At 40.8% G+C, this 11,733-nt stretch overlaps 2 protein-coding genes across 3 annotated transcripts; both read right to left on the reverse strand.

Annotated features, from left to right (window-relative positions):
* Window positions 1–5,472: 5,472 nt before the first annotated feature.
* LOC146517168 (lecithin retinol acyltransferase) lies at window positions 5,473–9,114 on the reverse strand. The gene is made up of 2 exons (XM_085163337.1): window positions 8,598–9,114; window positions 5,473–7,787 (listed from the first exon to the last, which is right to left on the reverse strand). The coding sequence occupies exons 1-2, from the start codon at window positions 9,081–9,083 to the stop codon at window positions 7,632–7,634; spliced, it is 642 nt and encodes a 213-aa protein (XP_085019463.1). The 5' UTR covers window positions 9,084–9,114; the 3' UTR covers window positions 5,473–7,631.
* A 778-nt stretch (window positions 9,115–9,892) lies between these two features.
* On the reverse strand, window positions 9,893–11,238 carry lrata (lecithin retinol acyltransferase a). Of its 2 annotated transcripts, none has more exons than XM_085163334.1 (2): window positions 10,491–11,234; window positions 9,893–10,388 (listed from the first exon to the last, which is right to left on the reverse strand). In XM_085163334.1, exons 1-2 carry the CDS (start codon window positions 11,217–11,219, stop codon window positions 10,236–10,238), a joined length of 882 nt encoding a protein of 293 aa, XP_085019460.1. In that variant the 5' UTR covers window positions 11,220–11,234; the 3' UTR covers window positions 9,893–10,235. The 2 variants fall into 2 exon arrangements, with proteins under 2 accessions (XP_085019460.1, XP_085019461.1); XM_085163335.1 differs by having other exon boundaries at window positions 10,300–10,388; window positions 10,525–11,238.
* Window positions 11,239–11,733: the final 495 nt, after the last annotated feature.

The raw sequence follows: 11,733 nt of genomic DNA on the forward strand, positions 1-11,733 counted from the left end.
CTTATCAGGTTTGCTGGAGTTATCATAGGTGAGCGGCAGGGTACACCCTGGAGAGGTCACCAGTCTGATGCAGGACTAACACAGAGAGACAGACAACCAGTCACACTCACAACTCAGTTTAGAGTCACCAATTAACACAACATCATTAACTGCATGTCTGTGGACTGTTGGAGGAAGCTGGAGTACCTGGAGAGAACCCATGCAAACTTCACACAGAAACAAAGTTGGAGTCAAACTCAGGACCTTCTTGCTGTGAGGGAACAACACTGACCACCGCACCACCACGCATTTAATATCTTTAGATTTCTGATTTACATAATTTAAAATGTTCTCAGTTCTTAAGAAGAAAGCGAAATTCACTTTTTACCCCTCAGTTGCAAAAGGCTGATGGGTTATTGTCATCACCCCGCCAGGCGGCAGGTGGACGGCGTGGACACCCAAGATTGTGAATGAATAACTGGAGAAGGAGGTGATGTGGGGTTTTGAAATTGATACCATATGTGCATCTACTGAAAACGTTGGACAAATTCAAATATCAGTGAACCTTGATCCCAAGGTCGAAGTCAAAGGTCACATTTTCTGAATATCTTGTGAATGCAATAACTGAACATGGAAGTCACCTATGATAAAATTTATACCACGTGTGCATCCACTAAGAGGCTGAGGCGTGGCACTGGCAGCTACCACTATTTTTATTTTTATTTATATAGCACCAGTTCACAACAACTGTTGCCTCGTGGCACTTTGTATTGTAACGGATGTGAACAATCCCCAATCAGCAATATTCAGCCACAGTGGCAACAATGAACTCCCCTTTAACAGGAAGAGATCTCCAGTGGAAGCAGACTCAGATTTTTATGGGAAAAAAGTTGTCCAGAGCATACATAAAAATACAACTAGGAAATGTTTGAGTGCCCTGGAAATAGTTTAAAAGGACAATTCCAGACATTTAGTTGAGTAACTATAGCCACTAATGTTAATGTTTGGACCACGTTTGACAGTTAGGGTAGGGAAAACTGGTGATAGCAATAATAAAGCTCAAGGCACCTACAGCTCAATGTCTCAACTGTAAAAAAGTCATTCAAATATTATCAGTTTGTGTGTATTATAAATATTAAAAAATGATTATAATGAAAGCCTTTGATTATATAAGAGTGTTTACACACAGTGTACTCCTGCTTTAGCTTTTGGGCTCTTAAAATAGATTCAGCCCACTTTCTTCTCATAGACACAGACCTTTTTTTTCTTAAAGCTGCAATGTGAAATATGTCTCGAGGTATTTAATAGAAGCTGAATAAGGGAGACATCTGACACCGTGTGAGATTATAGAAATGAAAATTAGATTTCTCTTAGTGAATCCAACTTAGCCCTGGAAATCGTCAATTTTAGAGGCGACAAAACCCAGTTACACTTCCATCTCAGCAGGGTCTGTGCACCTGCACTCCTTTTATTAGAACCTGTGGGGTTCAGCCCATTACATCAACCTATCTTAAATCAATATGTAGTGCTTCTCTGCGGGATTAGTGCTTAAGTGTAATGGTAAGGCAATTATCCTTCTTTAACTCTGGTCTTGGTCTGCCTGTGTTACTCAGACAAAAGACAGACATACACTTGCACCTATAGAATGACTCCTATGAACTCATTTAATGACTCGTTAAATGTTCACATTGTGGATGTCCAGATGGAAACATCAAGAGTTGGATCTTGGACTTAGTTTGACTTATGCGAGAAGACTTTATATGTGGTTGTGCAGTTTTTTTCATGCCCCACATAGCTTTTCTCTGCTCCACTATTGTTGTTGAATGTGTTTGTATGTTAAAAGAAATGAATAAAGTTCACTTGACTTCACATATCAGTGTTTTTATCATTTATTCTAATTTTTAACAATAAAAAAACAGCGACCACAATGAATTTTAATTTGATAAAGGGAGGAGAGACGTACCCATTCATGCTCACATGTGTTGGTTCCTCACCCCACCAGTGGGGACTGCCCACGATCTTAATCTTAATTCATGATCTACTTAATCCGGTTGTTAAGTGATGACGTGACGAATCCTACTTCCGGGCCTAAAGTAGTCTGCGTTTAATATGGCTTTTGTTTTGTTAACATGTTTAATGTTTTGTATTCTCTTCTATTTAACCTCAAAAAGTTTCTAAAACAGTCAGTGATCACTGTTGACCTCCCTCGGCTTTTATTACCGCTAATCATTTATTTAAGCTCAGTTTTTAAAACCTTAGGATCTAACTACAGCCCAGTCCATGCAGCAGTATATGAATGACTAACCTCGTATTGTGGATGGATTATCTCAGTTGTTCCCCTGGCTGAAGTTTGGTCCTTTTACAGCATCCTGCCATGCGATTACATTTGTTCCTGACCACCGAGAACACTCACGTTAACTTTTATCAAGTGGAAAAAAAGTTAGCTTGTTTATATTATGCTAACATAGCTGTGTCGCTAGCGGTCACGTAGCACATCATTATATACCAGCTAGCCAAACTTCAGTAACCCTACAAACGTCACTGCTGTTTAGTTTTCTGTATTCATTTATGTTGGAAGTGATAACAGAGCTGTACGTTTTAATTTGTTTCCAAAACCCCGCAGTCAGGACATGCTATATTGTATTTAGATAGAAGCTAGCGAGCTAACTTCCTGCTAACTTCTAACTCCGTTAAATGTCATAAATTCCGTTTTCATGGATGCCTGGATGTTAAACTCAATTGTTACACCTGGTAGAGCAGAACGCTGATCATTTTTATTAAAGATGAAAGACTTTAGACAGTTTTTCAACTCTCAGTAATGCCATAGTGACCGTTTGATATATGGACCTGCAGCGGAGTTTAGGTCCAGACACGGCTAGTGACGTCTAGGGTTGCCAACTCCCTGAGAAATAATTAAGGGACACCTCGTGGCCAGGGCCGGGCGACCCAGTTGTCTTCACCCTTCCCAGTGTGGTGAATTTTTTAGCTCTTTTTTTGTGTGTGAAATTATTTTTTTTAACCATTTGACTTGAATTTGATTTAAGTAGATGCGTATTCTTTGTGATATCAACACATGGGAAACAAAAATCATTTAGCCATTTATTTTTAGCTCAAAATGACAACATTAACACAATAAAACAGGTCTCTTTCTTAAACAGAAGCCTGTCATGCTTAACTTTTGATAATAAAAGTAAATCTTTCTTTAAAAGAACTCTGTCCTGCTTAACTTAAAATTATATAAATTAATAGAAAACAATAGAAAGAAAAATATTCTTGTAACAGTGCACATTTAGTGCATTTAGTGCAATTGGCTTCAGCAGAGGCATTATTTCAGCTTTTGCTCCCGTTTGTAAACCCACTTGTTCCCATGATTACGCGTCATAACTCATCATCATTATTCATCTATGTATTACTTTTATGTATTACTCATCTATTTGTTGTAATCATCTATCCTTGCAGTTGTTTATTACACAAAATAAATTATATTATCACACTTCTGGCCACATAGCGCTGATATTCACTGCACATGCCCATTTTAACCTTAACCAGAGGGTTTAAAAACAAACAAACCAGTGTTTACCATATCTGGTTCTGCCGTGGCCTGGTAGACAAAAATTGGTTAAGGGTTCCCCGAGCTTTCACGCCCCTCATGTTCTTCATGTGCCCACCATTAGAAGCACGCCTATGGAAAAAGTGCGCCGGTGTCGTGCCAAACTAGGTATCCCCGACAGAATTTGTTTCCCCTGCGTCGGGAGCACACGCTGGACTGTCCAAATCACGGACAAACAGTATCCCACATTGTTGATTTTTAGTTTACAAACACTTCTTATAATGACTAACTACTCCTGACATTTTTGAGATGTTAGCTCTTTATACAACGAAGTTATAGTGGGATACAAATAATATCAGGCTGATCCTGCCACAATTTGTTCCCCCCGTGTAAATCACGGACAAACAGTATCCCACATTGCTGATTTTTCGTTCACAAACACTTCTTATTATGACGCATTACTCCTGAAACTTTGGAGGATTTAGCTCTTTATATAGTAAAGTTACAGGAGAATAAAAATAGTTATCAGCCAAAATGTTAATGGTTTATTAAAATAATCCCACCTGACACCCGTGAGCAATAAATATATAATTTTCTGTTGTAACCCTCAAACTGAATGGTAATGTAACTTCACAAAATGAAAACATCAGTACTTCTTGCGTGCTCCCAGCACAGGGGAAACAAATTCTGTCGGGGATACCTACTTTGGCACAACACCGGCACACAGTGCAGTGCGCTTTATAGGTGTTATCGTGCACTTTTCCAGCCAGGTGTTTTCCTTTTCCCATTCTTCCCTGCACTTTTGCAGCCTTTTTTTCTTTCTCTGAGAGGAACAAACATTGCTGGTCTAATGCCTGGCTCACACTGTGCGATTTTTGGCCCATTTTGAGCCGATTTTTGAGTCGTGCGACCAATTTGGTGATCGGCCCGATTTTGGCCTTCATCGTGCATCGTGTAGTATACGTGGGGTAACGAGAAGCGATTAACACCTCACGACCAGCTCCCGATCATCAATCGCTCGTGAGGGTGTCACCGCAGCCGCTCACACTGCTCACGCGCAAACACGTAAACGTCGGTGAAAAAGACGGAGCAGCACGGCTGTGCAGCGTGTGATCTGGACTCAAGCGATGGAGGCACAACTTGTAGAACTTTGGAAAGCTCATCCGAGCCTTTTCGATGTGGCATCACCAAATTATCACGACCACAACAACCGTGAAAATAGTTGGATTTACATTGCTGCTCAATCACAGCTGCCTGATCATGTTTGTCATTAGTAATTTAGCAAAGTTGATGGTGGTGTGTGTCTGTGTGAGTGAAAGACAAAGAGGGAGAGCGAGCGACAGATTTTCTGTTATAACCTTCATTTTATGGAGGCACAGTGTGACTCAGGTCGCATCAGAGCATCGGGCGGTATAGTGTGAGACCTGCATCGTGACCTACGAACTTATAACCCATGCGAGCCAATCGTGCAGTTTGAAAATCGCAGTGTTTGCCCAGCTTCAGGTGTACTGTCGTCTGAGACTTGCACCGCAGTGTCGGCGTTTGTTTCCCTGTTGGCCATGCTTTTTGTTGTGGTCATCTGTTGTCTTCCGGTATTTTCTCCGCAAGCGACCTTTCCTCAACCAATGAGATGAGCGGTAATCTGAATTGTCATACTCGAATTGTCATAAGTGTGCTGTCAGCTCATTGGTCACAAAGCAGGGGCGGGGCTGGGAATTGTGTTTTCAAACAAAGCGTTAATTACATTAAAACTTATAGACTACTTTTGATTCTCACTGTATTACGGGACAAAGTGCGTCCCTTATTAGCTCAATACGGGACGTGTACTTTTGTTTCTAAATACGGGACGATTCCGTTTTTTAAGGGACGGTTGGCAACCCTAGTGACGTCAGACTTAGGTGGGCTCAGTTATAGTTATTAGAGCGCTCTGGCCAGGCTGAACATTTAAAGTCTTTGCATCTGATGCTGTGAAATTCTGATAAGTGTCTCATTTTGTGTTTACGTCATGACAAATATAAATTTATATTTTATATTTTTCCCCTCATAAGCGCTACATTACACATATATACCTGCTCAGTGTTTCACATTTCCTGTTGTTCTTTCTAGCATCTGTTTTCCTGGATTTGTTCTGATTGCTTTCATCTCACTAGTTCTGTCTATAAATCCTTAAACGCCCTCTTCTCTGAATCAATCAGATAATATTCTCCTCTAAAAAAAAGGATGTTTCTCTTTACTTCTTTTTGCAAAACCTTTTTCTCAGTTTTGTTACTTCTGCAAAGGAACCCCTGAATGTATTAGTTAGTTTAGGTCAGTTTGAAATCTGTTATTTCTGTTCCAAACACCTGCACACATCTAAAAGCTTTGCAGGCAAAGACAGATGTGTCAAAAAAAAAAACACAATAAAGATTTGTGGGTACTGAGTTTTGTTTTGTTTTTTTATCATTACTGTTGTTGAACCGCTATGTGTCTGTGTGCTCACTTGTCCAGAAGAGTTATTCATTTACAACTGTGGTTCTTGAAATAATCCTTATGGATCACCAGTGAATATCCCCAGTATGTGTTTGCATAGCCATATACTGAATATTTGCAGAGAATTTATTAAGATGATTTCAGAACATTGTACTGCATGTATCACTTTCCTTGCTACTGTTGAAATGGGAGTACGCAGCAAAAACATTTAATTCTGAGCATTGTTGTCTCCGCCTATTTTTCCCAGACAAGGCGTTGTCAAAAACGATTGAATTAGCAGCGGATAATAATGTAATGATATGACCTATGAGCCCTAAAAGTAATGCAATGCACATGAAGGGAAATTCCAATTGTTTAACAGAATGACAAAAACTAATTACAATAGAAGAAACTTATTGCACTTTTGTCCACATGGTACAAACAGTAATTTATTCTACAAGATACAAAAGTAACAAGTTGTGTCATTTCTGTGAATCTTATCACAATACAATTTGTATACACCATCACACTGACATATATTGTATTCGTCTTCTTCTTCATCATCTTTCTCCCTTTAGGCGTCACCACAGTAGATCACCCGCCTCCATCTACCCGATCCTTAGCAGCCTTTTCTGTCACACCAACCCGCTGCGTGTCCTGCTTCAATACATGCACGAACCTCCTCTTTTTTCTTTCTCTTTTCCTGCTGCTTATGGCCATCATAATCACATCTCCAAACCATCTCAACTTTTCCTCTCTCACTGTGAAACCTGAGCTGTCCCTCTGATATATAATCTTCACTCCCAATTAAGATCTCAACATCTTGAACTTTGCCACCTCCTCAGCTTCCTGTCTTCTTGTCAGTGCCACCGTCTCCAAATTATACATCACAGCACGTCTCACAACCATCTTATAAACCATCTCTTTCCCTCTTGCTGCTGTCCTTCGGTCATATATCACCCCTGAGACTCAGCTCCACCCACTCCACCTTGCCTGCACTCTCGTCTTCACTTCTCCTGTGCACTGTCCGTCCCTTTTAATGGTTGACCCCAGGTATTTAAACTCGTCTACCTTCAACGTCTCTACTCATTACACCTTCAGTTATCCACCTGTCTCTCTCTCATTAGGATACATGTATTCTGTCTTCTACTGAATTTCATTCCTCTTCAGAGCACAACTCCATCCTTTCAGGCACTCCCTCACTGAAGATCACAATGTCATCTGAAGACATGCCTGACCTCATCTGCTAACCTGTCCATCACCACTGCAAGCAAGAACGGGCTCAGAGCTGATCCCTGATGTAATTCCACCCCCACTTTGAACCCATCTATCACACTTACTGCACAGCTCATCCCTGTACTCTGTCATATATCCTGGTCATTATTTAATTTAAATGTCTTTGAGCTTTATTCAAAGTCTTTAAAGTTTTGCGCCTGAGTCATAATACATTTGTGCTACATAAACCTGCTAAACTACAGTAATATCACAGCTTACTTAACAGTTCAGAAAACTACAAGAAAAAAGAAAGCACTTAAAACAGCCGTATATAAGAAGTTGAAACAACAACCTAGAAACATTGTTTCCCAGTGTTTTCAGTAACACAGCAAAAACTGGGCCAGAGTCCTTTCTCTCAGCTCGGTCTCTCCAGAGGTCATTAGGCTGCCATCCAGATCGTGAACGAGACGAGCAGGACGAGTACAAACGTCAGCGGCGTCACGCAGCCTACATACAGCACAGTGCACACGCCACACAGTGTAGTCAAAAGGGCGCTCAGTCTGCTGAACACGATCTTCCGTATCGTAGTGCAGAACTGGGGGGGAAAATGTCAACATTAGGCTGTGATAAATGACAAAGTGTGTGAGATACATTTAGAAAAGTAGAAGATGTTTGTTCTGAAAAGGAAAAGTCTTGATGACAACAATGTGGACACAAAGTAGCACTAGATGGAGCTGCTCGCCTCAGGATATAGTTACGTTCAAAATAACAAATGCAGGAAAACTTAAACCCCCCCCCCCCCCCCCAAAAAAAATAAATAAATAAATAAACATAACCTTTAAAAGGCAAGCCTTTGTTTCAATATAAATCCCTAAAAAGTAATAATAAACCATTTTTACACACTGTTTAGTGAGGTAATTATAAAAAGTTAGACAAGTTTAGACAGCCTGTAAAATCCACCCTATTTGAGAAAAAGTCTAAATCAATGTTTTTCCTTTCTAAAATAACACCTATGTAAAAAAAATGTATATATAAAATGTCTGGTACTATATATATGGTCCTGGCTGCTTTAATTATATTTCCAGGCTGCAATAGATACCAGGAGATTTCTTTCTAATATGGTTTTCAAAATAAAGTGAATAGCAAAATCTACTGTGTTCTATAGGTTTTTTATTAAAAAATACTTTACAAAATTCAAATATTTTGTAGCAGTCTAACTTCCTTAAATGCATTTCTTCTGTTTGTGGCAAGGTATTCAAAAATTATGTTTCTACAACCAGAATGGACACGAGGTTTAAACGCAGTGACAAACAACCTATTTAGTCTTGTTTGAAGTCAGTCTTGTAAAAAAGTGAACTTCATCCTTTAGTCTTGCTGCTGGGAGGCCTTTCTGTGTGGAGTTTACCTGGTATGTCTGGTAGCTGATGGCCATTCCATATCTGCAGTACATGACGTAGTGTTCACAGTTGTACCACAGCAGGCTGTAGGTGACTGAGCCCAGGAGTTTCTCTGCCCTCCGAGCCACCTCGTCTCCATCTAAGGGAGGCTGTGCGCACACTTTATCCACATGGTTGATCAGGATCTCGGAGCCATAAGCAAAATCTGCCACAGAGTCCACTCTGACGCTTGCTTCTTTGGTGATGGCCCCCAGGATGAGGCGGTTATTTGTTACCATCTTTGCAATCGCAGATTTGTTTTTGGTGATCGCAGGCAGGATGTCCGGAATGAGATGAGCCACACGATCGTCCCCCAGGTAAATCCCGAAATGTGTGAATAATGTCCTGGGTACCTCAAGCAAGTCGCCGCGCTTGTACAGAGATAAATCATATTTGGGCTTCTCTTCCTTTTTAGAAACTACAAAGAAAAAGCTGAGCAGTTGGTAGAGAAACATGATGGCAGTGTGCAGCACACAGGCTGACACCTGACCGTCTTATTTATAACAGAAATGGGAGGGCCGAGTCTTCCGAGGAGGATTAAATGTTGCTCAATGTTTTAGTGTGAATTTCACAGGAAAACAAAGGAGCTTTCTTTAATCCCTTTTCTGTATGGTTGGATTTTGAAATTCAGGCCTATTTGTGGGGTATTAAGGTCAAGCGTCCCCACCAGGAAGGCTAATTGGGCAACAAGTTCAATTCCAATTTAAAGGTCACAGTTATTGAGCCATTACACCCAAAGAAGCACCTTTTGTTAGTTTCTTTGTTGCAGACTAGATCGGCCTCCAAGTGTTCAAACCAGTCTCATTATTATTCAGTGATTTGTTGAATATTAAGAGAAATATATTAGATAGATATCTGTGATCTGTATTTATCGTAGGTCTGGGTGTGAGTGGTTGCTGGTTGTCCAGCAGCAGATTGGCAGCCTGTGTAGGATGTACCCTGACTCTCAGCTGAGATAGGTTCTTATAATTTCATGTCAAATACCCTTGAAGCCAAATGTAGTCCTGTGATGGGTTTGACTCTTTCTTGATATAAAAGTATAAAGGTTTGTGATAATCCATCACTTGCTCTCTATCTGTTTGTCAACTATTGTTTTGGAGGCTTTCTCACGCAGCCTGTTCCACAGCTGACCCTTTGACCAGTTATCTGCCCCTTTGACCAGTTATCTGCCATTAGCATGGATGATGCAGGCCTCTTCTTCCACTTTCATTCATGTGGCGATGTAAGAAGAGTCAGATTCACACGAAACACGAAAAACAAACACGTAAAAATGCATTGTTTATTAAACAACTGTCATATTCATAACCTTTATTTACATACATCAACATTATTATTGATTTAGTCCACTCTATTCTCACTTTTGTGGTGACTCAATGTTAGCAGAAATAACTCACTGTATTCTTCTAATAAAGAAATCAGTTTAGTCCCCACATTTTTTGAGAGTAAAATAAGAAACTAATGATGCAGCAACAACATAATACATCAAACACTGTTGGCCAGTAAAATCAAAGAACTGTGACAAAGCATGAAGCTGGAGTTCAGTGTTCCAGGGAGGTTTTGCCAAGTAAAAGTTCATCGTCTTTATTGGCTTCTTGCCTTGAGCTCTTTTAACCAGCCATCCAGAGAGTGAAGGGAATCAGAATTGTGGGTAATGTAGTTAAAGGTGCTATACCAAAGTAAACAACAGAGATAATTCCAAGAAGCCCGGAAACGATAACAGTGCGTTGGTCCCTGATGATTGATTTTAGGACCTCACAGAACTGCAGAGGGAAGAAAACAGAAAAAAGTTATTTATCATTGTAACATTTCTTAAAAGTCTCGGCATACTTTAGACATGGCCCCGGGCAATTTGGGATGTTTACCTGCTCTGTTTGCAGGCTCCTTGCTGCTGCGTACCTGCAGTACGTCACGAAGTGTTCACAGTTACTCCACAGTAAACTGTACGGAAAGGCTCCTATGAGTTTTTCAGCTCTCTTGGCGACGGTGTCGTCGGGCAGAGGTGGCGTCTTCATCATCTTATCAGCATGGTTCACGAGGATGCTGGCGCCATACGCGAAGTCCTCCAGCGTGTCTACGCGCACCGTGGCACACCTGTATATGCAGCCGAGGATGAGCCTCTCGTTTGTGATGACAGAGCTGATGAGCTTGTCGTTGCTCGTGAGCACGGGGAGGATGTCTGGAATCAGGTGAGCTACTTTGTTGTCGCCTAAATAGATGCCGAAGTGAGTGAAGAGGGATCTGGGAACCTCTAGCACGTCTCCCCTGCGGAGGGGTGGTGGAGTGCGTCGCTCAGCGCACTCCTGCTGCCGGCTTTCTAACCAGCTGGACTCAAAGAGTTTGAACTTGAAAAGAAGGGAGACCTTCTCCACCAAGAATGTCAGCAGCTGCAGCATCGTGAACATATGCGGAGGAAGTACACCAGAGTGCGTGTGTGAAATGGCCTTTTTATCCTTCCTCGCACGAGGAGGAGAAAGACCGTCCAGAAAATCCCAAGGGCACGATTGGCCAGGAGTAACTTTGCGCACGTGCGCATTCCTCGTAGTTCGTCTCTTTAGCGTCTCGCCTTTAGTTGTTTTCTGCGGTGCACACATGCGCAATTGTTTTCCGCTAAACCGCTTTAATCTGTCTCACCGAGCGCAAAAAGAACTCGTGTGAAATATTAATTCAACGAGGAACGGCAGAGTACATCTGCGATCAGACTGCAGATTTGAAATGTTAAACATCTGAAGATGAACTCATCATAATATGCATCAAAAGTTTTTGAATACACTGTAAGTTAAGGGAAGTCCGCTTTCACAGAGGCTGTATAAACTCTATTCATAACTGTACTGCTCTGATAGCCACTTGTGCTCCAGCCTTTATTATGTTTAAAAGTGGAGGAGACAAACAAAAGCAAAGTTATAACTACAAAGGAAAATCTCTTTTTTAAGTTATGTTTTTCTATATTTTGCATCATGTCAGCAAAGCCTTATTTTATTTATTTACTTAGCAAGTGACCGATTTCTGGATATTCAGTATCAATACGTTTTTAAAAGCACAAGCTTAAGAAAAAGAACATTTGCATGAACAAAATCATTCAGTCACATAAATGTGGCCAATTTAAAA

The sequence above is a fragment of the Neolamprologus multifasciatus genome, chromosome 6 (assembly GCF_963576455.1).
Source record: "Neolamprologus multifasciatus chromosome 6, fNeoMul1.2, whole genome shotgun sequence".
Lineage (NCBI taxonomy): Eukaryota > Metazoa > Chordata > Actinopteri > Cichliformes > Cichlidae > Neolamprologus > Neolamprologus multifasciatus.

What these genes read in the sequence shown, in the direction of transcription:
- LOC146517168 (XM_085163337.1), bottom strand. Translation starts at nt 9,083, where the DNA reads ATGTTTCTCTACCAACTGCTCAGCTTTTTCTTTGTAGTTTCTAAAAAG. An exon ending in TCAGCTACCAGACATACCAG is followed by an intron (nt 7,788 to 8,597) that starts GTAAACTCCACA and finishes TTTCCCCCCCAG; the next exon opens with TTCTGCACTACGATACGGAA.
- lrata (XM_085163334.1), bottom strand. Translation starts at nt 11,219, where the DNA reads ATGTGTGCACCGCAGAAAACAACTAAAGGCGAGACGCTAAAGAGACGA. An exon ending in GGAGCCTGCAAACAGAGCAG is followed by an intron (nt 10,389 to 10,490) that starts GTAAACATCCCA and finishes TTCCCTCTGCAG; the next exon opens with TTCTGTGAGGTCCTAAAATC.